The sequence below is a fragment of the Neofelis nebulosa genome, chromosome 11 (genome assembly GCF_028018385.1).
Source record: "Neofelis nebulosa isolate mNeoNeb1 chromosome 11, mNeoNeb1.pri, whole genome shotgun sequence".
Taxonomy (NCBI): Eukaryota; Metazoa; Chordata; class Mammalia; order Carnivora; family Felidae; genus Neofelis; species Neofelis nebulosa.
Window position 1 is genome coordinate 58960932 of NC_080792.1, and position 27905 is coordinate 58988836.

At 44.1% G+C, this 27905-nt stretch overlaps 1 protein-coding gene across 1 annotated transcript; it reads left to right on the forward strand.

Moving 5' to 3' along the window:
* Window positions 1-39: 39 nt before the first annotated feature.
* RAB12 (RAB12, member RAS oncogene family) lies at window positions 40-27322 on the forward strand. Its single transcript, XM_058692683.1, has 6 exons — window positions 40-570; window positions 15192-15252; window positions 22421-22559; window positions 23831-23920; window positions 24544-24648; window positions 26067-27322. Exons 1-6 carry the CDS (start codon window positions 60-62, stop codon window positions 26178-26180), a joined length of 1020 nt encoding a protein of 339 aa, XP_058548666.1. The 5' UTR covers window positions 40-59; the 3' UTR covers window positions 26181-27322.
* The last annotated feature ends 583 nt before the right edge of the window (window positions 27323-27905 follow it).

Consider the following 27905-nt stretch of genomic DNA (forward strand, 5'->3'; position numbering starts at 1 on the left):
GCCCCACGCCCCGCCCCGCCCCTCCCCGCGCCTGCGCTTCCTGCCCCTCCTCGTCCGGGATGCTGCTGCCGCTGCTGCGGAGTAGCTGTTTCCCTTCCTCCTCTCCCGGCGGCGGCAGCGGCGGCGGCAGCGGCGGCGGCTTGGACGCGGGCGCAGGGGACCGGCCGGAGGCACAGCTGCAGCGCGGAATCCGCGGGCTGCCGGGGCCGCTAGAGCGGGCGGACGTCGAGCCCGGGGCCGACCCCCGGCGCGCGGCGGAGGCCGAGGGGGCGCCAGGGCCCGGGGCGCGCGGCCCGGGAGCGGGCGGCGGCGGGCGGCGGGCCGAGCGGGAGCCGTATGCGTGCATGGATCCGGCCGCCGCGCTGCAGAGGCGGGCCGGGGGCGGCGGCGGCCTGGGCGCGGGCTCCCCGGCGCTGTCGGGCGGCCAGGCTCGCCGGAGGAAGCAGCCCCCCAGGCCGGCCGACTTCAAGCTGCAGGTCATCATCATCGGCTCCCGTGGCGTGGGCAAGACCAGCCTGATGGAGCGCTTCACCGACGACACCTTCTGCGAAGCCTGCAAGTCCACCGTGGGTAAGGGCGCCGGGGCTGGGCCAGACCCCAGCTGGGCCCCTCCGCCGCAGACTCTGCCCTCCCGCGGTCCCCAGGGCTAGTGCCCTGCGCCCTGCCGGCCTCATTTCTCTTCGCGTCCGTGAGCCTTTCCCTCTCCAGCTGGGTGGCCTTGCATTTGGAGGATGGGCTTCTCGGTGAAATCTAGGGGGAGGGGCGGTCCCAGTGGAAGCCCCTCCATCCTGTTCCCAAAGCCAGGCCGAGATTTTCGTGTAGTCTCCACGCACACTTGCCCTTGGGGCCTCGAGGCCCTCCATCCTCGCCCGGCACAGACCCCTCACGCCCCTCCCACGTCCCTGATCCGAGCTGGTTATTGAACCAGCGTCCCCTCTCGCACCCCCCAAGAGCCGGTCATGAGACCAGGGTGATACATTGGTCCTGTTCCGCTCTCAGGGACTGTGAGAATCTCTCCACGGAAACTCCTGCCCCTTACATTACTCACCCAAGAAAAAAGGTAATGCGATGTGGGAAGCAGGCAGGAAGTGCAGAAGCTGTGCCCCTGGCCAGATAGGCAAAGTGGGTCATCTATAGCCAATTCTGGTGCCTTAGCAGTGCCTTGTGAGAACCAGGGCTTATTTTCTAATTTTGAACTCCCATTTTCTGATGCGCTGAAATAATGAAGCTTGAAATTCCCTGTGGAGGATCTGGGGAGAATATTAAGACTAAAACTACACTAAATTTCTTGTAGTAACTGTGAATGCGGGACAGAGGGACTTCAGCTGTACTTGTTCATGACCTCACATAACCCTAGGTCTTGCAGAAATGGGGAGGAGTGTGCCAGGGTCCTCCCGGTGGGTGAAGTACAACGGTGATGTAAATACAGTAACTCTCCAGGTCAGAAAGTATTTTGTCCTCGGGATCTAAAATCGAAACTGCAGGGGAGTTTTTTTTGTTTTGTTTTTTTTTTAAACGAAGTTGGATTTACAGGAGTTGGCATTGAGGTTGGTCAGGTTGGTGTGGGTAGAAGTTGTTTCTATGGCAAACCCCTTAAAGCTGTCCAAGCTAGGGAACCCCATAGATGAGGTAATTCTTCAAAGTAAAGGGCAGTCATCTTCAGTGATAGGCAATACAGGATTTCCCCAAGGAGGTCCAGAGGTCCAAGAAACATTGACAGGTGTTAAAATGTGAAATACAGAATTAAAAGTATCTTCCCACATACTTATACACATACTTAGCTTTGTAACTAGTGGTAGCCACCACGGTAGAATTTGGGGACGAATTGGTTTTTAAATGTCCTATAACAAGACATTACTACATTTTCAGTGTCTTATTGGACAATTAACCCCCCCAAATTTCATGTTGTCTTTTTTGTTCTGCCTTTGAGAAGTGTTTCCCTTTCTGCTTTTTTGGAATAGATTATTTGAGAAATATTTGTGCTCTCTGTACCGTTTGTTTTTAAAATGATGCCCTTGGGACCAGGATATTAAAATTCAGTAACATAACTATACCTGTTTTAAATATCCAGTCTTGGATCACGTAGAAGAATTGAACAAACGAATGAGGTTTCACATTGTTATTTTAGTATCTGATGTCGATAGAGTTAAAAGCAATTCAGAAGTATCAGTGTTTCATGGCTGCACACTTCAAAATATATAAAAATGAGGGATGATCGGGTTGTACCGTGTGATAAAGAGAAATCAGCACAGGCATTATGGGTGGTTAGATGAGGGCTTGCATGGGTGGAGGGGGTGTTTAGGAAATGGACAAAGGTGTACTTTAGAGTGGGAAAGAGAAGGGGTGAATAAGGGTTTTCTAAGCAGGGGCCACAGTGGAACCCACTCCCACAGGTTAAGAGATCAGTTGTGCAGAACTGCCCCCTTCTTCACAGCCAGTCACAAGTGCAGGTTTTCACTTGTGTTTCTGACTGACCAGCTGTAGAGCAGAGACTCCCACAACCACCTTCTTAGGTTTGATTAATTTGCTAGAGCAGCTCACAGAACTCAGAGAAACTTTCTGTGTACTAGATTACCAGTGAGTCATAAAAGTACGTGATTCAGAAAGGGACCCGGTGTTTATGTGGTCTCGGAGCATGACACTCTCCCCAAATATCCACGTGTTCACCAGCCCCAAGCTGGAACCTGCGCTTTTGGGTTTTATGGAGACTTCATTATGTAGGCTTGGTAAAATTATTGGCCAGTGGTGATTGGGCTCAGTCTCCAGCCCCTTTTCCCTCCTTGGGGTGGGGAACAAAAGTTCCAACCTTCTAATCACTTAGTTCTTCTGTTGACCAGCCCCCATCTTTTGGTGAGGAGCATTCTGAAAGTCACCTCTGGGAGCATTCTAAAAGTCACCTCATTAACATACCAAAAGATACTTTCATGATTTTCTCCTTAGAAAATCCCAAGGGTTCTAGGAGCTCTGTGACTGAAATGGGGACAAAGACCAAATATATATTTCTTAGTATAAATCATCATCTCACAGACACATTCTGGAAAAGACTCATTAGTGGACCCTGGGAATAATGCTTGAAGATTCCAGACCTTGACTGCCATGCTAAAGAGCATGGGCCTTATCCCATAGCAACTAGAGCTGGAAAGGCCTCTGAATACAGCATTGGCATGGAGACAGCGAAACTAATTTGGCAGGATTACATAGGATATTTATTGGGGAATGATGAAGAAACAGGAGGCAAGGAAACCAGGCAGTTTGGTTCTCTGTCCCCTTAACAAACAAATATACACACTTCACATGTCTCCCACGCTGCCACCACCACAGGGTTCCTTGTGCAGTTGGGTTTTTGTTTCTTCCAAACATAGCCTATAGTACTTGACTCTATAAGTTTTTAATAATTGTGGGAAGTTCACAGAAAGTTGATAACCTGTGGTCTGATCCAGAGTATGAAGACAGCTGAAGAATGCTAACTAGCTGCCCCCTCCCCCTGCAATCCCTGCCTGTGTTTTTTTCCTTCCAGCTATCAGATCATTTACTGAGCTCCTACTGGGTGTGAGGTACTGTGCTACCCAGTGGTAAGCAGGACACGGTCTCTGTCCAGAAGTGGCTCAGAGCCTGTGGGGAGCAAGATGCCCCTGTTAGTAAGAGCAGTGGTGGAAATGTGTATGAAATACTCCAGGAGCACAGTGGAAGCCCCTCCAGTGGGGGAACCTAAGAAGAGGGCTGTGTCTGGGAGGCTTCCTCCTAATCGGAATGCTTCATTCTGCAAGTTGCCTTAGAAAAATGGTATTTTGGGGTTCCTGGGTGGCTCAGTCCATTAAGCATCTGGCTCTGGAATTTGGTTCAGGTCATGATCTCATAGTTAGTGGGATCGAGCCCCACATCGGGCTCTGCACTGACACAAAGGGCTCTGCCCCCTCCTCCACTAGTGCACTGTCTCTTTCTCTCTCTCTCTCTCTCTCTCTCACTCTCACTTTCTCTCTCTCTCTTTCTCTCCCAAAGTAAATAAACTTAAAACAGAAACACACACAAAGAAAAGTGATGTTTAAATGTCGTGTTGGGTGTGGTGTGGAATTGTGGTCACCTGACCTGAAGGCCTACGTCTGAGCAGTGAGCTCATAGCTAATTGTGCTTCTGAGGCCAGTTTTCCAAGTTTCAGTAGTAACATTGGATCCACGTAGAGAAAGAGCCTCTTCCACCGAGGACTTTCCCTTACCCTGTCTGGGCTTGCAGATGTGTGCTCCTCATGACTCCGTACCCCACAGCATGGCAGGGAAGAGTCTCTGAGCATGTGCCAGCCCAGGTGGGTCACTAAAGTGAAGGACTCATGTAATTCAGAATCTACAGGAGTGGCTCCGTGCGTGGCATTTTACAGAGAATCAGGTTCACTTGAACTTTTTATAGAAGATTGTAGTGGAGGGGTGCCTGTGTGGCTCAGTTAGTTGACCATCCAACTCTTGGCTTTCAGCTCATGTCATGATGCTGAAGTCGTGGGATCAAGCCTTGTGTAGGGCTGTGAGCTCACGGTTCTCTCTCTCCCTCTGCCCCTCTCCTCCCTCCCTCCCTCTCTCTCTCTCTCTCTCTCTCTCTCTCTCTCTCTCTCTGTCAAATAAAGAAAAAAATTTTAAAGAAATAAATAAGATTGTAGCTGAAATCCCAAGGGATTTCATAAAATTATAAATGAGCAAATGTTGATTTTTTTGTTTGTTCTGGTTTAAAAAACACAAAGTTCACCAGGGTATAAAAAGCTAGAAAGACTATTTACTAATTGACTTATTTAATGCAAATTGTCTAGGATGGAGTATTATTTTCAAGTGGGATTTTGTACTCATGGAATTGAATTAATTGATATAACTAGCATAATTTGACAGGTCCTTTAAAAAGTGCAGTAGAGTTTTTTTGACGTTTAAGGAAATAGAAACAAGTTAGTTCTGCTATAGAAATTTATAACTATCTGACATATAGGAAACAAATCAATTAAATTTTATATATCTCAGCACTTGTTTTATTTCTGTATAACTGTTGGAAACTGTTAACTTTGAATTGAAATGATTTCACCCACCTTCACCCCCACACCGGCAACAGTGCATTCTAGAGAAGACACTGGCATATGAATGAGGAACCTGGGCTTTTGAGTTAGGCTGTCAGTGACTAGCTTGTGCCTTTGGATAAGTAATTTAGTTGTCTGTGCTTATAAAATGTAACATTCTATTAGTAGTAGCTACTATTTGTTGAGCACTTACTATGTGCCAGCAAAAGGGACACTGTCTAATCCTCACAGCAATCCTGAAATGTATCCCCATTTTACAGATATGGAGGCAAAGGCCCAGAGAGGTAAGCAACTTACCCACATGTCACAGCTGGTCAGCAAGTGATCAGGGCCAGGGTTGCTACTACAAGTGAGTTCTTTCTAACCGTTCCTTAGCTTATTTGGAAATTTAAAGTTACTTTGCTTGGTGAAAATTCTGTGACTCCAAATCAAACACCATGAAGTCCTTCACAACTTAATCGAGGCCCCCTGCAGGCCTGTGAAGATAGTGCTGTCATTGATCTATGGTATCAATGAAATTGACTTTTCTGAAATTATGCCACTATCATCACTTGTCACTTGCCTTCTGGATTTTAACATACGCTCTAAGAATTGTATTTCTTACCTAAATATTCGATCATTCGAGCATCTTCAGCCTTTTGCATATCTCTTAAAATGTTCCAACATTTTATACATATATGTATAAAATATATCCTTAATATATATTCAAATATATTCATACATATGAATACATGAATATAGGAGGAGAAGTAGGAGTAAGGCAGTCTAGAACAGAATTCTGATTTTCCTGGGCAGTAAAACTTCCCCTAGAGTGCTGGAAGCCAACCTAGGATTGCCAGTTCTTTTACTTTGCCAGGTAAAGACATTTTTTTAAATTGCTGTCAGCAACTTTTCAGTAGGAAGAAAGAAAGAAAGAAAGAAAGAAAGAAAGAAAGAAAGAAAGAAAGAAAGAAAGAAAGAAAGAAAGAAAGAAAGACGGAAAGACAGACTATCAGGATTAAAAAGTTCTTTGAATTTAGTTCCGAGAACCTCACCACTCTTCATTTTTCTCATTGCACATCAGCACATCAGACTTCACAGGCTGGCCCCTGAGAGTGACTGGTCATAGATGATGGTGCTTTACTGGAGCCTGTTTTCCCCCAGCTACTGGCCATGGTCCCTGTGTTCTCTTTGCCAGACTCCTCCCTTTTGTCCAGAGTTAAGATGAAGGTGCACTGAGGATGCTTGTTCCATGGGCAGGGAAGCTCAGTGGTACAGGTAGGTGGCTGCATTTTATCAGGAAACAGGTGGGCATAAGTCGCCTGCAGAAGCGGCTCTTGTGGGTCTGGCCTTGAATGTCAGGGGACATGATGGGGGAAATGCAGCCCACAGGGGTCTGGTCGGCTTTACCTGGAAGCAGTGGAACCGCTGCTTCCATTGCCTGGAAGCTGCTTGTACTTCGTTCTGGAAACAGGTCAGACATCTTTGCTGGAAATCCCAGAATGAGCATCTAATACTGGGTTAAAATTCCAAATGGTGTATTTTATTTTGCTCTTGTGTGCTCATATGCAGTCTTCCATGCCATGGCTGATCTGCCTAATTGCTTCACTTAGAAGAGAATTAGGAGAGTTGTCCAGAATTCCCACCCTAAGAGCCCAACACCGAGCCTCTCCAGTGCCATCTCACTCCTCTGCCAAAATGATGTAACACGATGACTCAGGGAGATGGCAGTGTGAGAGGAACAGATGCGAATGGCTAACATTTCGTTTTTATACCAGCAGATGCTATGCGTTGTCATTAGCTTGATTTATTTAATGAACTCAGTGCAAACGGATAGGCTTGTGCAGAGCACCACGTACGTCCCTTTTTGTGGAATAGTTAGCTTTCAAAGAAAATATGGAAATTTAGTTGTCTGCTTGTTCAGGTTGAATAAAAATCTATTTAGAGACCTGGCTTAAGTGCGTTCAGCCTTTCTTTCACTGTTCTGCACTGAAGAAGAAAGGTTTTATTATGCATGATAGAGATCCAGATTCTTAGAGATTGCCTCTCTCCCTCCAGCCGCGTGGAATCTGCCAGGAGCAATCTGTTAGCAGATCTTAGAACTGGCTTCAGAAGGCAGAGTAGGTTCCTTTGAGAACTGCTAATCCAAATTATTCTCCAGCCTTGGGTGCCAGATACATTGTTCTAATGAAGCATTTGTTGGAATTTATAAAGAAAATGTAGCTTCGTATAGCCTAGTCACTCAGTAGGTGTTATCCAGGAGGCTGTTTGTTTTTCTGTAAGACACCATTCTGCTAGCTATTCTAAAGGGCACAAAGCTAACACCTCCTTACCTGGCTTGTCCTTTTTCAGAAGGGCAGGTGAGTCATGGAAAGAGCCACAATAAAACCTCAGAAAAGAGGTAAAGTGCTATGTGCTGTTGTACTTCAACAGAGGAAGAAATTGATTATGCTCCTTTTGTCCTTTTATCGCACATCTTTGACATTTGGAAAACCAAACTACGGACCTCAAATAGTGCCCTTAATTGAATGTGATTATGTTTGTCAAAACCCCTTATCCTTTAAAACCAGAAAACACACCGGCTGAATAGAACACTCGATTCCATTGAAAACCTTTTCCCCTCCAAATCTGACAGCCTCCAATGTTTGGTTTGTGGTGCTTATGTAATGCCTTCTTCGTTTTAAAACCAAACAGATTCGGGGCGCCTGGGTGGTGCAGTCGGTTAAGCGTCCGACTTCAGCCAGGTCACGATCTCGCGGTCCGTGAGTTCGAGCCCCGTGTCGGGCTCTGGGCTGACGGCTCGGAGCCTGGACCCTGCTTCCGATTCTGTGTCTCCCTCTCTCTCTGCCCCTCCCCCGTTCATGCTCTGTCTCTCTCTGTCCCAAAAATAAATAAAAAACGTTGAAAAAAAAATTAAAAAAAAAAAAAAAAAACCAAACAGATTCTATTTCCACCTCAAGCGGGCTTCTGGCGGAAGTAGCTGGTGAATCAAATTCTCCTGGTTTGCCCACCTTAATTTAGGATCCAGGACCCTCTAAGCGGAGACCCGGTGATGGAACAGGCCTCTGTAAACCAGGAGCTCTGTCATTCACGTGCTTCCTCTCCCTCTTCAGGCATGCCGCACCAGAGCCCCCCTTCTGGCTGACTGCTAACCCATCACACCTACCATCAAATTTTCACTTTTAATTTTCACTTCTAAAGGAAAGCACTCCACCTTCTCCTTGGCCACTCCTCCTTCTAGACACCGTTCTCTGCCTCCCACCCCAATGGTGTGATTTCAGAGGTGGGATACAGGGTCCCGGATGTGAGTCCTGCCTCTACCACAAGCTGTCTGTGTGTCTTTAGTGAGCTACTGAATCTCCGTCTCCGCACTCATGAAAAGAAATAAGAAGGACTTACACGCTTTTCTTGTCTCACGTGTGGGAATAAATGGAGATGAAATATCTTAGGTACCTGGCTTGGAAGGGACAATTATAGATGTCAGTTATGTTCCCATCTCCTCCTAATCTATACCATAAATGCAAAAAAAAGTGTCTCATAGATGAAACAGTCCCAAGAAAGAATCTTTATCCTTTAGAGATACATACCGAAATGTATACAGGTGAATATGAAAATCAAAATGTAAACACATGACCTGGCTAAAGGGCAAAATGCATCTGACAGTGCCTGCATTTTTATGGACCCAATCTGAATAGTAGTCAAGTTAATGTTTTTTTTGCATATGAGGAAAATATTACTGATCCACTTTTTATCATCTAAGGTTTTGGTTGTTTTTTGTTTGTTTTCAGATTCTCCTCCCCTCCCTCAATATTCTCTTCCTGTCGTGACTCAAGGCACGTTGTCCCCACCTTGTGAGAGAGGGGTATGTGTGTCTGTAACCAGGGAGCACAGGAAGGCTTCCTGGTGCAGGAACAGCAGGTCCAAGGCCACCAGGAGACCTCACTTAGTTTTTAAAAATATTTCCTTAGCAATGCACAACTTTTTTACCATGAAAGATAGCTTTATATCTTGCAGCCTTTCCCTCCTTTTCTTATCAGATGAGGCTGCCCCGGTGAGGTAAGAGTGTAGCCTGGAGCCACCCGCAGGGTTCAAATCGGTGCTCTAATACTCATCTGCTCAGTGGCCCTGGGCGGCTCCTAGCCCCTCGGACTTCAGTGTTTTCATCTGTAGAATGGGGACAATAATATCTGCCTCATAAAACTGGCAAGTGCATACACTGCAGTGAATTAATGGACATAAAGCCCTTAGAATAGTACCTGAGGCGTAGGAAGCAGCATAGAAGAGTTCTTCATCTTTTTATTACGAAGGGAACAGACCCTTTCTGTGAAGTGCTTTCCTAAATGTATATACTTCGTGAAAATGCAGCCGCCTGCCGGTTCTGACGGGCTCTGTGGGGCATATGCTCTTTTCCCTCCCGCCTCTCCTTTGAAGCGATCGCCTCGGACTCCTCCCTGTCTCGTGGAGTTCGTGGTGCAGGTGTCCAGCCAAGTGCCATCTCTTCGTGCTGCGTGTGTCAGGGATGGCGAGATGCAGTGTAGTCTTTTCTTTGCGGGAGGAAGAAGCAGATCTTACTCCTAGGATGGATGCTTGATGTCCTCAGGCCTGATAAGCATTTTTTTAATGTCCTACCATCACTTTCCTGTGTTCCTAACAGTACCTACTGCTGAGCCGATCAGAGTGTTTTATAGTCATAGCACTCGGTCTCTATGTTATTGAATCCTTTTCTTTATGTGGTGCTTTCCTGTGGGGACATAGGTTGTACTCTTCCCTGGCCGGTGGTGTTTAGGCAGGAGACTGGCCCCACATGCATTCAAGTGACTTGTTTTCCAGCGTTAAATTTACCTCCCTCTGTGTGACTTTGACTCCTTTCTTAATTTACTTTCTCACTCAGCGCCATGAAAACACTGGAAATCCTCCCCCTTAGTAGAAAGACCATGTCCCAAATTGGATGACCCTGTATAGAATCTATGTCCTTGGAAGAAACGCCACTGTATGAACTTAAGATAGTTATTATGAAGTGTCCGTAACATGACAGCCACCGTTTGAATTGAGACTTATTCCAAAGTCTGTGAAATCTTTCAACGTCCTAAAAGTGTTAGGTAAAGAAAAATCAGATCTTTGAGGAGGGGGAGGGAAGCAGGGCAGAGAAGAAAAAGAGCAGTCCATTCGGCTGTAATCACAGGTGTGGACCACGGTGTTATTTTTGCTTTTATTTATTTAGCTTTTTTCTGGAAAGGAATGTGAAGAAAGACGCTTCTGTTTATTTTTGCCATTTTCACTTTTGTAACCTCTTGTGGCCCAGCAGGAAGAAATACGGTCCTGTTTTAGAACTGTTTTGCCTTAAGGGGATCTTAGAAGTCATATCAGCAGTACCTATGCCAGCCCTTTATGCTATTTGCTAAGATTTATGGGAAACAAATGCAGAGAAGACCAAGTGTAAAGTTAGGCTTTGTTCTTTAAACATCTCCATCAGTGTGGTTCTGGGTCATTCACAGAACATTTCACACCTTTCCTTTTGTTTTCATGCATCTGACTCTTAGCATAACAACTTTTCATTGCGGGCAATGTTACAAATTTGAACCTAAGGTCTGCCATTCGGCTAGCTAGCACGGGATATGACCTTAACAGCCAAATACCATATCCTGTCTCCCCTCTGGTGTCTCCTTCTGTAAAAGGAGGACACTAGTGCTCACTTGACTGGGCTGCTGTAGGATCCCATGTCAGCACAGAGCGTTTGACAGACGTCCACTATCATTGTTATTAAAGGAAAACAAGACTCAAGGGGCGCCTGGGTGGCTCAGCCGGTTGAGCATACGACTTCAGCTCAGGTCATGATCTTGTGGCTCGTGAGTTCAAGCCCCGCATGGGGATCTGTGCAGATAGCTCAGAGCCTGGAGCCTGCTTCAGATTCGGTTCCCCTCTTTCTCTCCCTCCCCTACTTGCGTGCGCGCTCTCTCTCTCTCTCTCTCTCTCAAAAATAAACGTTAAAAAAAATTAAAAAAGAAAACAAGATCAAGGAGACGTGGTGACTCAAATAGAGCCATCTGTGCCCATTGTTATAGGAATTATAGCCCCTATAACCTGTGTTCTTTATGATTAAAATACTAAAAAAAAAATGTTTTTTAATGTTTATTTTTGAGAGTGAGAGAGACAGAGCATGAGCAGGGGAAGGGCAGAGAGAGAGAGGGAGACCCAGAATCCGAAGCAGGCTCCTGGCACTGGGCTGTCAGTACAGAGCCCGACACGGGACTTGAACCCATGAACTTCGAGATCATGACCTGAGCCAAAGTCGGATACTTCACCAACTGAGCCACCCAGGCACCCCTGATTAAAATATTTTTTGAAAGACTCTCATAGCATTAGCAAGCTTCAAGAAAAGTAAGCTGCTTTTGCTAGAGTAATTCACTTAGTGGACCACTTCCTGTCTAAGTGACTGAATCCAGTGTTACCATAATAATCCCCTGGGGTGGGTGTATGGAGGGAGAAGTTATAAGCATATTAAGACTGCCCTGGGGCGCCTGGGTGGCTCAGTTGGTTGAGCGTTTGACTTCCGCTCAGGTCATGATCTCAGGGTTTGTGAGTTTGAGCCCCGCGTTGGGCTCTGTGCTCACAACTCAGAGCCTGGAGCCTGCTTCCAATTCTCTGTCTCCTCACTCTGCCCCTTCCCCACTCATGCTCTTTCTCTGTCTCTCAAAAATGAATAAATGTTAAAAAAAATTTTTTTTTTTTTTTTTAAAAAGACTGCTCCGTCTTTTAAGGATTTACCGTCAACAATAAGAATTGTAGGAGAAATGAAATACTCTGTTTCTGGAATGACCTATGGGTACTGGGCACCAGACACTCAGAACATCTGCCTCTCCTTTCTTCTAAAGTGTTTTGTGTGAGTTTTATTGTTTTGTTTTTGCTAAACAGTCATAAATTTCCTTAATTTTCCCCCAAAATAGTCAGCATTTCTTCTTACGTATCTAGTATTTGATGGAGAAGAGAGGGTGGCTTTCATACATCAGATTTACCCAGTTGCTGTTGTGTGCCAGGCAGTGTCCTAGGCTGTAGGGAGTCAGGCATGACTGTGCCCTCAGGGAGACACCAAACAGCAAAGAAGGAATGTTGTGATAAGGGCCAGGAGAAAGTTCAGGTCCAAGAACACCGTACACAGATGGGACTGTGGGGCAGGCAGCCGGGTTCAGATTGGGAATCAACTGGGCTGTCAGAGGTTTCTGGGCAGACAAGGAGGTTCTCTGAGAAGAGAGAACAGCAGAGAAAGGCACTTCTTTGCCAACTGCATGGGGTGTCGATTTAGGCCAGTATGACTAAGCCCTTTGAGGGCAGAGACTGTCCCCATCAACCGATGGTAGGGCTGATTGCTTCCCCTGGTAGTCAAGTTACCTGTAGGAAACTGGGTTTTCAGCAAGGGCCGGAAATGGGCATGCCATTCTTTTTGTCCCTTACCTGTTTATAAACCTCGGTCCCTGGAGCTCCTTCTCAAGGCCAGCTCTGTGCTGACTTTTCCTAAAATGAATCACTGAATATCTGAGGCTACAGATGACCTAATATCTTCTATTAAGGATCATTATAATTTCTGTGGCATGCAAATTTTTAAGATAGACAACCTTAAGAGATTTTTGACTTGATGTAATGTTCTTAGAAATGGTTGTATACTCTGGTACAAGTATGTGTTTCCAAGCCATAAGTTAGAGTAAGTTTCCAGTTGTTACAAGCTACTGAGTGGCTGTTAAATGTGGTAAAGGATATTGCATTTAAGAGAGAGGGCTATTTTAATGGGATTTTAGATTTAGACTATTTTTCTGTTGTTAGTGAAGTTGTCATTAAGCATCTCACTAGAACTAGATAGTCTTTTTTGTGTGTTTTGTTTTTTACATTATTTTTATTTTTGAGAGACAGAGCATGAGCAAGGGAGGGGCAGAGAGGGAGGGAGACACAGAATCCGAAGCAGGCTCCCGGCTCCGAGCTGTCAGCACAGAGCCTGACGCAGGGCTGGCACCCACTAACCATGAGATCATGAGCTGAACTGAAGTTGGACGCTCAACCAGCCAATCCACCCATGTGCCTGAAACTAGATAGATGTCTTCTTGGCTCAACAGACTCTTAATCCTGTTCGCTGTGGGTTCATCTTTGTTTTGTTGTCCTATTAAAATTAGTAACCTGTTTATAATCACGTGATGATAACATTACCACTTATTTCCTGATTTTGAACACTAACAGCCTTAGCTTTTACTCTTATTCATTAGACTTGGTGGTTACAAAAGAGTCCTGGTGTAGGATTGTGAAAGTTGTATAAATCGTTCAAGTAGGTAGAAAGTGTCTGACATGTTCGGGTTCAGAATAATCCTTAAGCAAAAACAGCCTAATCAAAACAAAAATTATTGACTCTGGCTGTTTCAAGGGATTCTTTTAGTTGATGTGAAGCAGAGCTCACAAAAGAAGTTTTATCTGCCAATTCTTTTTAATAAAGAATAGCAGCCACTGTGACACGTTTTACTAAAGTTACAGTCCCCTTAGCTGAAACTTAAAAAAACAACAACAACAAAACCTCAAACTGGAAACAAGTAAAGTAGAATACTAGTCATGACAAAAATATGAATTTGACTTGCAGTTTGCCATCACAGAGCAACGTGGGGAGGCCCTAACTTTAGCTAATATCAGGAGGACCAGTGTTTTGTCTTTAAGCTGTGCCTGTTTAAAATCAGAATTTATTAGCAAATATCTCTAGGCTGTTTTTTGTGCCTTGTAGAGTATCACTTTAAGTTACATTCTTCCCTGTGGTTGCGTCATTCAGGAACTCCGAAGATATTGGTAATGCACAAACATGCTTTCTGTTTCTAGGCTGGTTTAGAGTGTCATTTGACTTTGAAGAGCAAATCGGTTCCAGAACTGAAAGTGAAATTGAATTAACCAGTTTTTTCTCTGTGACATTTGAAATTATGTCTGGTATAAGAGATTAAGAATTGAAATGCAGAGTATTTCTCTAGCTTTGTTCTCTTGTGACTGTTTATATTCCTGCAACTTCTCTTTGTTGTACAGACCAAGGGCTGGTGCCCCGCCCCCCTCCCCAGGTTGTAAACATGTCTTTCGTATTGCACTGGTGTCTGCCGTGTGTTGCTAATTATAAAGCACAGTCACATGTCTTTCACTTCACCTTGAGAACATCATCTGACTTTGCAGTGTTGCATCAAATCCGTGAGCTGGAGAGCCTGGGAGTAGGGTCCTTACCCCCATGCTGTCCTGTAGCACTCACTGGAGGACATTGGCCCCTGCCCATTAAAGGCCTGACAGCACTGTGATGCCGGATCCTGAGACAGGCAGGAAGTGGTTCCCGTAGGGAGTAATTCTGACTCTCCAATTTAGTGAGCATCCCTTTGATTTGTTTTTTCAGTTACAAAAAGTGTGTAAAAAAAATATTGTTTGGAAATGTACAAGTTTTCTATAACTGAGACCTGTATAAGGTTACATATACAAATGAAAATTTGGTTTAAAAAAATCAGCTGAAGCTTTAAGGGCTGAATTAGGGAAGGATAGTGAGTGATACATGACGGTTTGCTCAGAATTAAAATGAATCAAAATTAAAATTGAGAATGTTAACCTTTATGAGTAAGTTTTTTAAAAATAATTCCTGTTCCATGCTATTCACAATGTGATAAAGAAGTAATGTTTACATATTAACTGACTTCTTTGTGAATGCTACAGAGCTCAATGCAGTGATTTCTAAATCCAGACTAAGGCTATTCGAACTCAAGATTCAGTTTCCAGCACTTCCTGTAAGAATTCTCCCCAATATATCATTCTTTAAAGCCATTCAGTTGTTAACATAATTGCTAATTTCTAAATGGCTTTTATGCTAAACTGTGGTAGCAATAAATCATACTACGATCAGCAAATGCTGTGTAGGTACTTCGTTGTAAAACACAAGTTGACTTTGTACACTTGTATGTGGAAATATAGACTGAGCATCATAGACATTGGTGGACTTCTGCTTTTCCTTTTGGGATTTAGTACACCAGGTTTTTTGTCTTACTGATAATGATACAAAATATACACATAGGATTCTTTTTTATGGCAAACTGCATTTTATTCTTTCTTTCTTTCTTTCTTTCTTTCTTTCTTTCTTTCTTTCTTTCTTTCTTTCTTTCTTTCTTTCTATTTACAGGTGTTGACTTTAAAATCAAAACCGTAGAGCTAAGAGGAAAGAAAATCAGATTACAGATCTGGTAAGTGGGGATGTGCACCCAGTAACACCATGTGTGTTCACAGTCTGTTCGCCTGTCTAATACAATTAACTGTTCAAGCTGGCTTGCCTCTCCTACTTTTCCTCTCCTTTGCTCATCTTTAAATAAAATGAACAATGAGGAAATTTAGAAATGTCTGCCCATTTCATATTTCATTTGCACATGGGGAGCGGTGAAAGAACACTGTTAACTTTAATGATTGGAGCCTCGATGCCTCTTTTCAAAGCATTTGACATAATAGCAAAACTGTCATCGCTTAGATGATTGCTCAAATGCGCGTTTTCACATTTTTCCAGTTACTATTTGATCGCCCGCAAGGAAAGTCCAGCACGCCCCTAACCGGGTGCGCGCAGTTTCAAGGCAGATCCCCCGTAGACGGCTGGGGGGCTGCCCAGGGCAGGCAGAGCGTGAGCACCGCCGTGCCACACGCATGCTCCCACTGGACGCGTGGCTGGCGGCACGTGACGTAAGCCCCACGGGTGCCAGCTGGGTGTGAATCCGCGGCCACTTTCCGGAGAGAAGCCCCTTTGTCGCGGCACCACGCCTGGGCGACCGAGCCAGCCGTGTCGCAGCGTGTTGCAGCCGTGCGGCGCCGGGAGCTGTCCGCCCCCCCACCCCCGCCCCCTTCCCCCGGGAGACCGACCTGCGGGGTGCAGCGCGGATCTGGTGGCGGTTTAAACGTGGCACCGCTGAGGGGTTCGAGACCGCCCTCTTGTGTTTAACATCACAGCTGCTGTGTACTCAGCCTACTAACTCCTCTGCAGGTCCGCTCAGCTCTGAGTGTTTGTCCACCATGTGTGTGTTTGCTTTTCATCCGCGTTACTTGCTGCCTCATCTGTGGCATCATCGGTCACCTAATGCTTGAGTGTTAGTGCCATGCCTTCATCCTTCACCCGTGCCCTGGGTGGGGCCCGGCTGCAGCCGAGCGCACTGCCGCCTCCTGGAGGCTCCCAGGTAATGTCTTCGTTTGGTCTCCTGCCACTCTCCCCCACTTCAAGGCCGGTTTGGGTTTGGGGGTTATTGGCTTGATTTCGACACATGAACAGGCTTGTCTAAATACTTGATGACAAAAAACGTGGATATATTTTATTAGCCCTTGATTGGAAAGTCCGCAAACTTTGTACGTTGCTGCCCATTTTTTGAACTCTGGAGCTAACAGGATCTTTCACACGTGCTGTTTCTGATTGTAAGCTCTCTAAGGTAAAGACCATTTTTTTTTTGTTTTTTGGGGGTTTTTTTGCAATCCCTATTTTTTTAATACGAAATTTATTGTCAAATTGGTTTCCATACAGCACCCAGTGCTCATCCCAACAGGTGCCCTCCTCAATGCCCATCACCTACCCTCCTCTCCCTCCCACCCCCCATCAACCTCAGTTTATTTTCAGTTTTTAAGAGTCTCTTAGGGTTTGGCTCTCTCCCTCTCTAACTTTTTTTCCTTCCCCTCCCCCATGGTCTTCTGTTAAGTTTCTCAAAGTAAAAGACCGTTATTAAAAGGATCATCCAGGGAGCGCCTGGGTGGCTAAGTCGGTTAAGCTCCGAATCTTAACTTCAGTTCAGGTCTTGATCTCAGGGTGGTGAGTTCAAGCCGGTGCTGGGCATGAAGCCTAGTTTAAAAAAAAAAAAAAAAAAAAAAAAATCATCCAGAGTATGTTTACCTCTGTACCTAGCACGTGTGGGGGAGATACTTTTTGAAGGATACTTTATCCTGAATAAAGGCTTATGTGGCTAATATTAGAATGTCTGAAGCTTGCTTACTGAATGACAGCAGTGTCTAAGGGATGACCTCAGGGCCTATCTAAAAAGACATACCTTAATTACTGTATTAATATTTCAGTTTTCATCTCGGGCAGTAGTAATCTGACCTGTGAAAAGTATGTCCAGATGTCCTGTGCCTCCCTGGAACTCAGCCCACTAAGACTCTGTGCTTGCTGACATTGGGTACTTGTGGAATTTCACCACGGCGCCTTTGAATCTGCTCTGAGAGGGCTTCGCCTTACCCCACCCTGCGGGGAAAAGCGAGAGGGTGCAGTTCGGGAAATGTACAGGACACCCAGGAACCACGTTTCTTTTGGATGTGACCACGTTTCCCAGAGCCACTCCTCTGCTTCTCCTTGACTCTTTCGAAGAATATTAACTGAGGGAGAAAAATGAGGTTCAGTGAGTGTATTTAAAGGTTGATTACAGGTTTCACACAGGGAATATCCCAATGAGTCAGTGAGGAAGGAAGGACTTCTCTTTTCCCAAAGGGGTTTTCAACAGGGAATAACGTATCCACAAAATGCCTGCCACTTGTTGGGGCTCCTGGGTGGCTCAGTTGGTTGGGTGTCCGACTTCGGCTCAGGTCATGATCTCACGGTTCGTGGGTTCGAGCCCCGCATCAGGCTCTGTGCTGACAGCTCAGAGCCTGGAGCCTACTTCCGATTCTGTGTCTCCCTCTCTCTCTGACCCTCCCCCGTTCATGCTCTGTCTCTCTCTGTCTCAAAAATAAATAAACATTAAAAAAAATTAAAATTAAAAAAAAATGCCTGCCACTTGTTAATCACACAACACTCAAAGTAAGATTGTTGTCTTCTGAAGCTTTTTACGTAAAGGATTAAACATTTTCTTCGTTGTTAGGCAGTAGATAGAAAGGAAGTATTGGAGTCGTGGTTCACGATTTAAAGTAATAACACGAGTTACTTCAGAGTTAGAAGCGGTGCTTGTACTCTTGCTGTCATGTCTGCTTTGTCGCGGGCATGCTGTCACCACTTTACTGTCACAGTTGAGGGCCCGGGAGGAGCCAGTGTAGTTGGAGAGGGTTCTTCAAAGAGCCTCAGTAGCCTGTGCTCTGCTAATAATAGCTGTGCTCTGATTTTCTAGAATGTCAGTCCATGGACATTCCCAGTCGGTTTTCATAGAGGTCTGATTGGAAGAAGTGCATTTTTTCGTGACGATTTCCATCTGAGAAAATATTAACCGTAGGTTCCTAAAAGTGTAAGTTACCAAAATCTACGGACGGCATCGTCACACTTTATGCCACGTTTTTATGTCATGGCCACATTTTTCAGTTCCTTGATTATCCGTGGTCAGAAAAAGGACCATTTTCTCATCTCTGCATCTAAAATGTTTCTTCATGTGTGTGTAAAAGACCTTTACGTAAGTGTAGCTAAAATAAAATGTGTCGACTAGAATATAGGTTCATGAATTTACATTTGAATGCCGAATGCCATCCTGAAGATCATACACAGGGACTTAGAGTTCTTGTGTCGAAATGGACTTTGGAACTATGACGTTTGTCTCCTACCTTTAGGCAAGCAGAATTAAAATTAATCATCCCTGTCTATCTTGCCAGCATTCTTATGTCAACATCAGGCTCGTTTTTCATCCTCTGTTTGGAAGAGATGGGACATTTCATGCACATTGCAGGACCTTGCCCTGCAAATTCCTAATTACATCTTTAAGTGGATATATTAAATACAACTAGTAAGAATCTTTGAATTTTCAAAGCACAGTTGTATTACGAAACTGGGGAAACAGAATTGCAGGAATCTTTCGGTCTGCACCAAAAGCAGAGAGGGAAATGATCACCTCATATTCCCGCTGCAGCAGGTGACAATTTTCCCTGCAATATAATACACTGTAAATGTCGAGAAATCAGCTCTTTATCATTGTAATGAAAACTCGGGTTTATGGAGATAAAGAGGGGAAATGGTAGGATTCTGCATCTTCACAGAAAGACAAAAGCATGATCAGTGCATTGGTGTCTTATTAGCATGTGAGGTTTTGAGAAGCGGGCACTTGTGTGGGATTTTTATGGTGCTGGTACAGAGTGGGTATGTAAGAAGTTCTTGTTGAACTGCATTGGCATTTCATTTCCCTATTCTGTGACCATATGTGGTACAGATAATTTAGCAGGGGAAATAAGCACAGGAGCTTGAGAGGAAAAGAAAACAAATTTGTAAAAGCCACATGTTTTGGAAATACGGAACAGTCTCTCAAAGGAAGGTGCTTTTCTACCTCAAGCATTCAGAGCCAGGCAAAAGATGGAATTTAAAGAATGCCATTAAATGGGAGTGGTGAACTGACGAATGTGTCCTCATTGGGGTTTTTGTAAATGAACTTACTGGTTCGTTTACTTGTGTTGGAATGATTGCCTCAGATTTTGCATTTTGAGGTCTGCCCTCCTTTTTGTGTCTGACTTAAAGCCAGCAGAGACTGCTAATTTCTTAATGTTTTGAACATTGCTAACTGCGTTCAGGCAACAAGTGTTTTTAACTATGAAAAATGCCCTTTAGGGGCAGCCAAGTGGCTCGGTTGGTTAAGCGTCCAACTCTTAGTTTCATCGCAGGTCATGATCTCACCACTGTGAGATGGAGCCCCATGTTGGGCCCACACTGGGCTTGGAGCCTGCTTAGGATTCTTGCTTCCCCTCCCTCTCCTTCCCTCCCTCTTCCTCCCTCTCTCCCACATGTGTGCATCTTCTCTCTCTCCCTCGCTCCCTCCCTCCCTCTGTCTCTCTGTCTCTCTCTCTCAAAAGGTGAAAAACAAAAATGCCCTTTACTCTTCCTATTCTTCAACTGTTAGTTTTTTAAATGATTTTTTTTTTAATTTTTTTTTTTCAACGTTTATTTATTTTTGGGACAGAGAGAGACAGAGCATGAACGGGGGAGGGGCAGAGAGAGAGGGAGACACAGAATCTGAAACAGGCTCCAGGCTCTGAGCCATCAGCCCAGAGCCTGACGCGGGGCTCGAACTCACGGACCGCGAGATCGTGACCTGGCTGAAGTCGGACGCCCAACCGACTGCGCCACCCAGGCGCCCCAACTGTTAGTTTTTTTATTAAAACCTCTAGAAACTTCTGTACAACATTGTGCCTGTAGATAACAATACTATATTTTATACCCAAAACTCTTTAAAAAGAGAGTAGATTTCATGCCAAGTCTTCTTACCTCCTTAAATAAAAGCAATTTTTTATTGTTGTTATCTCTAATTTCACTGGTTTTGAGCCCCCACTGTCTAGACTCTAATTCATTGAATGTCTATAGAAATTAATGTCAGCTGAGTTACACTCAATAGCCAGATTAAAGTTGCTTAGAGTAAAGGCTTATTAAACTACATAATTCCCAAAATGTTCCTTGAAGGTCTTAAATCTAATTGCTAAATTTGTGGTGTAGCTATATTGTTTTAACAATTCTACTTTTCAAAGTAGAAAAATGTGTTTTTTAAAACACAAAAAGGCCTAATTTGATCAAGTCATAACTGTGATAGACTGGGAAAACCGTGCCGTGAAAGACTGAACTCTTTGTTGATTCATAAGTATTAATTATGCCCCTAGATACGTAGGATTCCAGAAAAGAATTGTATTCATTGATTCCTCATGTAAATGAAATGGTATCTGAACCCATTCCTTCTCACTTCCCTTCAAGGTGCAGTGCCTATTAGTGTGGTCTTCAGGGTTTCTTAGGAATCTTGAAGAATTCAGTCCCCATCTATCCTATTCAATTTTCCAGTTTTGTTTGGCATTTCTCGGTCAAAAAATAAAGTTTATTTTGCCTTGAAGTGGCGTCAGCGTCGACACTTTAAATCGGTAACCTTTTGTTCAGCATAGGCTTACTGATGGCCCGCTGTGGACCAGGCATTCTGCCGGACCCTGCTGGACAGAAACAGACCAGCCTTGGCCCTCTTGGGCCTTCCAGTCAGAAGCAGCAGGGGATTCTTATATCCTCTGGAACAAAGCAAACGGCTTTGCTTCACGTGAAAATGAATTTGCCAACAAGCTCTTTTGTTTATTTGGCATGATAACGCCATCGCTAATGGGAACTAATTTGGTAGCAAAGCCAGTCTGAACAAAGCCATAAATTACAACCCCGTTGCCAAAGAGTATTTTAGGGATACAGCCCCACAAAGCGCACCTGAAGGGAAGTAGTCTTTGATCAGTTACATTTGGGAAAATCTGCACGTTCTCACCACCTCTCAAAGTCACGTGGAGGCCTTGAATGGCCCTGCAGTGAAGAACCTTGTTTGTTCGCTGCATTGCCCCCGTCTTAGTACACCATGACCCGCCTGTCTCACGTGACCCCCAGGAGTATGCTGTGAGTTCAGGTTCTTTGGGAAAAGCTAAATTATGGATTGTCTTTAAAGACATTCGTCTCCCCATCAGAAGCCCTGCTGTGTCGGGCTCATTCATAAATACATGATGGTTTTTAGCAGTTTCTTGGCTTATTAGATGGAGAAAATATGTCTCAGCCAGCTGCTATACGCTATTAGTAAGCTTACATCATCCTTTATGTTGAAATGATCGACTTCAGCCTGGAGAATAAATACAACTTTTAGCTTTAGTAGCAGACAATAATGAGCTTTATTGTATTACAAACCTTCTTGATGTCTCCTCCCTTCCCCTTTGATCCCTTGTTCTGTTTTAGAAGGATTAATAAAATAACTACCCTGAGTTTATGATACTTTTCACTAGTGATGGACTCTCGGTCAGCTTCTCTACAAAATCAGATACAACCATTGATGCCGGTTAGAAGAGTTTGCAGGGGCACCTGGTTGGCTCAGTTGGTAAAGCACGCAACTCTTGATCTTAGGGTTGTGAGTTCGAGCCCCACACAGGGCACAGAGATCACTTTTAAAAAGCAAGAGGGTTTGGGGCGCCTGGGTGGCGCAGTCGGTTAAGCGTCCGACTTCAGCCAGGTCACGATCTCGCGGTCCGTGAGTTCGAGCCCCGCGTCAGGCTCTGGGCTGATGGCTCGGAGCCTGGAGCCTGTTTCAGATTCTGTGTCTCCCTCTCTCTCTGCCCCTCCCCCGTTCATGCTCTGTCTCTCTCTGTCCCAAAAATAAATTAAAAACAAAAACAAAAACAAAAACAAAAAACGTTGAAGAAAAGAAAAAAAGCAAGAGGGCTTGAAGAGGATGTAGCTCTTTCTGTCATTTTACACATTGTTTTTCTTATTTTTAAAACCTCGGTTTGAGAGAAGTTGGGACTTCTGTTTTTGTCTGAATGTAACTAACTCAGAAAAACTTCCTCTCCTCACCACTAATAATGATGCATGTGCATGGATGGGACTAGAAGCAGCCTGCAGAGGGGTGGGGAAGAGCCTCCGTTTTGCTTTGGAAGGTGGAGTTGCTCCCTCTGGTTATTGTTTGGGAGCTGATTTTTGCTGTTTCTTAGGGACACAGCAGGGCAGGAGAGATTCAACAGCATTACCTCAGCTTATTACAGAAGTGCCAAGGGGATCATACTAGTATATGATATCACTAAGAAGGAGACTTTTGACGATTTGCCAAAATGGATGAAGATGATTGATAAGGTAGGTGTTTTGTTTTCCTCTGAGAACCTAGGTGAGTCCCATAGACTGAAAGGCAATGACCTCAAGCCTCAGGGCCCCATTAGGTACTCAGTTTGTGAGTCTGCTGGGGTCTTGAGATCTAATGCTCTCCCCTCTTTCATACTTGACTCTTGCTGCGTACCTCTTTATGAGTAAGTGCTGTTGTTTCTTGAGTATTTCCCACGCTCACTCCGCACCAGCCTCGTCAGGTGGGCACTGTTCCCCTACCCATACATCACTGTCTGATAAGGAGACGGAGACCCTGGAGTAACTAGGCCAACGTCACACCATTCAGGTGCCTTTGCTGCAAACCTGTCTCAAGTAATTGTGTAGAATATGCAAAATTAAATGAGTTGTTCAAGAGACTTTAGTCTTTTTTGAAGAGAGGTCCTACCGTACCTATATTTTCTGAAAACTTAGAACTGTAGCTTAACTTTTTTTTTCCCTGATTGTGGGATTAATGATACCTGTCACAATAGAAAATTCGGGGAATCAAACATGAAAGTAAATTTAAAAATGTATAGTTTGGGAGCACCTAGGTGGCTCAGTCAGTTGAGCATCTGGCTCTTGATTTCGGCTCAGGCCGTGATCCCAGGTCATGAGCCCCACGTTGGGCTCCACACTGAGCATGGAGCCTGCTTAAGGTTCTCTGTCCCCCTCTGCTCCTCTCCCCTGCTTACTCCCTCTCTCTTAAAAAAAAAAAAATAAAATAAAGTTTCACCATTCTGAAAAACCAAATTGAATCCATATTCCATGTAGTTTTACAGCCTGCTTATTTCCCTGAATATTCTGTCAGGCCAGCCTTCCTGTCCTATTAATGTTCTTCTGAAGCATGGGTAGTTTTGTTTTGTTTTGTTTTGTTTTTTTAATGGCTGCATTCTTTTTATGTACCTTGACTTATTTCATTCCCCATCTATTTTGTCGGACTCTCTTCAGTTGATGACCATCTTAAGCATAGAGCTGTGCCTGTTTTGTGAGCCATTTCCTTAGAAGAGATTCTTAGAAATTGCTGATCAAAGGCTCAGAAGGTTGTGGTTCCTAATGCCTGTTACCCCATCGCTTTCTAAAGCCCTGAGCCCTGTGAGGATGTCTTAGACCCCACCTGAACCAGTCCTGCCTGGGACAAGGTAGCTGCTCAGAGATTTGGGGAGGGGATGAACAGATAATGGTGGCAACAGAGCAGGTTGGCTTACGTTTCCTGTCAGTGTATGACTGCCCATCGTTGAAATGGAGCTTCTTTTAAAATTCCACAGTATGCCTCAGAGGATGCAGAACTTCTCCTAGTTGGAAATAAGCTGGACTGTGAAACTGACCGAGAAATCACCAGGCAGCAGGGAGAGAAGGTGAGAGATGTGGGGAGCAGAAGGGACGTCACTGTCCACGCTGCACTTAGCAGTGGATAGACTTTTTGTCTTTAAATAATTTCTTTAAATTATGAAACAACACAGTCACATTCTTCTCAGTTGTTTGGATTAGAAGGAGCAGGAGGATTTAGAACGCATTTCGAAGTGGGGAGAGGATTGTCCGCATCAGTATACACTGCATTATTATCTGTTCTGACATTTGCTACAGAGAAACGTTTCCTAAGCCGTAAAATTGCTTTCGTGATTTACTCTCATGTATTATATAACCTTCCTTAGGGAATCGGTGACACTCACATTTTGAATGTCAGATGCATCGCAGTTTTAGAAACTTGGGCAAGTAATTCGACTTGAAGGTCCCAGCATCACGTCATCACGTCATCACGTCATCACGTCAGGGATTTTGTTTTGTGTTGTTAACTTATCATGTAGGGGTTTGGGGCACAGTGAACTCTGAGCTTAAACGGGGCTTAACAGACCTTCTGGCCCGCCCCTCCCTGAAAGAGGGAGCCCAAAAAGCTGTGATTCCCCCAGTCCCAGGCCACCTGGCCACACACGAGACCACACTGCACCCCACACAGGAAAAAATGAATCTGTATTCTTAGTTCGCACAGCAGATAACTGGGATGCGGTTCTGTGAAGCAAGTGCCAAGGACAACTTCAACGTGGACGAAATATTTCTGAAGCTTGTTGATGACATTCTGAAAAAGGTAAAATATCCGGAAAATATTTCATCTGAAATTCTTTGTTCCCTCTGTGATGTTTTAGAGAGGGCGGTTAGGGTAGTTATTCGGGGGCTGAAGAACCAGGTGAGGTGGTTAACTCGGCTGGAGGCATCCAGCTGTGGTGACAGCCGTGTCCTGCCCAGGGCCTCTCCGTGTCCAGCGTGGTGCGCAGGTTGGCTGAACCCTAAACGTGGTTTGGTGAAGTGACTGGAGCAGGTGTAACGGTGTGCCATGTTTATGTGACATTTGCTTTCCTTTTTTTCCCATTTTCCCACAAGAATTGGATAAAGACAGTGGGGACCTCCTGGAGCTTGTGGGTGTCTCGGGGAGGAGAAAGCCCTGGGCCCTGCCTCCCCCTCAGTGCTATGCTCCCCAGCATAATGATTCCATTAATCAGGCCTTCCGTGATGCTCAGTTGCAGAAAAATTGCTAGATAGCTTCATTGAACACCAATTTCTTCAAGCATTTGTAGGCTTACATTCAAAGATTTGTTTAGTAAGAAACTTTCCTTAAGTGTATATGCTATTACTACATATAATCTGCTAGTTCAAGCATAATTCAGAAGCTTCTAATAAAATGATTGTTTAGGGGTGCCTAGGTGGCTCAGTTGGTTGAGCGTCCGACTTTGGCTCAGGTCATGATCTTGCAGTTGACGATTTGGGCTCCGCATCGGGCTCTGTGCTGACAGCTCGGAGCCTGGAGCCTACTTCGGATTCTGTGTGTGTCTCTCTCTCTCTGCCCATCCCCCACTCGTGCTCTGTCTCTCTCTGTCTCAAAAATAAATATAACCATTTTAATTAATTAAATAAATAAAATCATTGTGTATATAATTGCCAAGAGAGGTTTTTTCTTTAGTGAAAGAAACCATAGTCAAATGCAGAACCATTTTTTTTTTCTGTTTTAATGCATTAAGTTTCCATTATTACTAGGTTCTGGGAAAATATGTTTATGAGACCCATCTGGTTTCTTTTACCATAGGGTATGATGTAAGCTGGGGAGTGTTAGTGCCGTGACACGAAGTATCCTGAACCTGGTTTTCACTTTTTGCCTTTATATTTGAACATCTAATTAAACTTGGATGATTGGAGATCTTTATATAAAAATACTTTGTTCTGGGGCGCCTGGATGGCTCAGTCGGTTGAGCATCTGCTTCTTGATTTTGGCTCAGGTCATGATCTCACAGTTCCGGAGATCGAGCCCCACACCAGGCTCTGCCCATTCCCAGCTCATTTGCACGCGCGTGCGCTCTCTCTCTCTCTCTCTCTCTCTCTCTCTCTCAAAATACATAAATAAACTTAAAAAAAAATACAAATAAAAATACTTTGTTTTCTTATATAATTTGCAGAGCACTTACATACACACTGCATGGTTAAATACATTTGTCTTTTTTCTTTATCCTTAAGATGCCTCTGGATATTTTAAGGAACGAGTTGTCCAATAGTATCCTCTCATTACAACCAGAACCCGAGATTCCACCAGAACTGCCTCCACCTCGACCACACGTTCGATGCTGTTGATTTGCTCCTTTGGAGACAAAGTGGAAGTGATTCCTGGAAAGGGGAAAATGTTCTCTTCTGCACTACAATCATCTTGACAATTTCCTTTCGCACTTTGTAATCCAAGTCAGAGCTACACACTAACTTGTAAATATGCAGATATGCAATCCTGGGTAAGTTTTGGTTATCGATTCCACATTTCCCTCCAAATTATTACATTTCATCCATTATCCCAGCCTCTAGTGTACATATACTGGGAAACATAGTACTTCTAATATGAAGAATGGGAGAAATGAAAGGTATAATGTTTCTTGAAATAAATAATATAATTGTCCTCGTTAATTATATTAGGAGGACAGAAGATATTCTGATAAGAAGAAAGAAAGTGGTGCTTCGCTTACTGTTTTAAAGAAAATTTGTAAAACTAAAGACTTTTTGGGAAAAAAAAAAAGCTATCATAAGTGCTTTTTCTTTACACAAGACCTTTCCCCCCAGCCGTAGCATCTCTGAAGTATGGGAGTATTTCTGCCGCAGGCAGAGTTGCGTTCCTAGCCGTCATCGAGGGTTATTTATTGATGTTATGTCACGGTAGAGTGTCGCTGGTTAGAGGGTAGGGGTCGACTTGGTCCTGCAGCCGCAGAATCCCTCTCATGGTATCCTAACGGACATACCCTGTGCTTTTAAGAACTACAAAGATTCAATAAAGAAAGAAGTGTTTTTGAAAGTATAGAAGAAGATTTTAAAACAACGCTGCTGTCCTAAACAAATCCTGTTTAAAGGAATTTTAAAGAGATACATTTTACTATATCAAAGAACATACATGTATTTACCTGAACATTCTATACCTTTGTAATGGTAAAACTTCTCCCCTTTATGGTGAAGCTTATTCCCATTAAGCCTAGACTGTGTTTCTTTTTTCTTTTTTCCTTTTTTTTTTTTTTTTTTTTTTTTTTTTTTTTTTTTTTTTGGGGGGGTCTGATAATGGATTTGTGAACTCTACCTTTGGTATATCTTTTATTAAAACTGCACTGTTTTGTTTAGTCAAGGTAAATAAGTAATTATGTATTTGAATAACTTGGCGTGTCTTGAGTGTTGTGATATGAAAAGCATTGTGGTCTTTCTACACTAATGAAGTGCAAATAAAATTTTGTATTTATGAATGAGAGGTGAGTTGCCACATTTATTTGTGTTATTACAAATTGTGCATCTGACAGTGTTTTTAAAGAACTCCACATCTTAATCTTTTGAGGGTTTTAGATGAGAAAAATATGGGACCCTCTGCTGTGGAAAATGGCTAGTCAGCTTCTCAAAAAGTTAAAACATAGATCTACAGTTTGACCCTACCTCTAGGTACATGCCAAAATAACAATTGAAAGCAGGGACCCAAACAGATACTTAAATACCAGTGTTCATAATATTACTCATAGTAGCCAAAGCGGGGGGAACACTGTTCACCAGACGTCCATCAACAGATGAATGGATAAACCTAAGTCGTCTGTATGTAGAACGGAATATTATTCAGTCTTAAAAACTAAGGAAATTCTGACCGCCAATATGGGCGAACCTTGACATTCTGCCAAGTGCAATAAGCCAGGCACAAAAGGACCGGATTCCATCTATATGAGAAACCTAGAGTAGTCCTATTCAGAGAGAAGGTACAATGGTAGGGCTCCTGGGTGTCTCAGTTGGTTGAGCGTCTGACTCTGGATTTTGGCTCAGGTCACGATCCCAGGGTCGTGGGATAGA

Excerpts from the sequence above, each read along its gene's own strand:
- RAB12 (XM_058692683.1), top strand. The coding sequence starts at position 60 with ATGCTGCTGCCGCTGCTGCGGAGTAGCTGTTTCCCTTCCTCCTCTCCC. Across the intron at positions 15,253-22,420 it reads AAAATCAGATTACAGATCTG|GGACACAGCAGGGCAGGAGA; the intron begins GTAAGTGGGGAT and ends GCTGTTTCTTAG. Across the intron at positions 23,921-24,543 it reads CCAGGCAGCAGGGAGAGAAG|TTCGCACAGCAGATAACTGG; the intron begins GTGAGAGATGTG and ends CTGTATTCTTAG.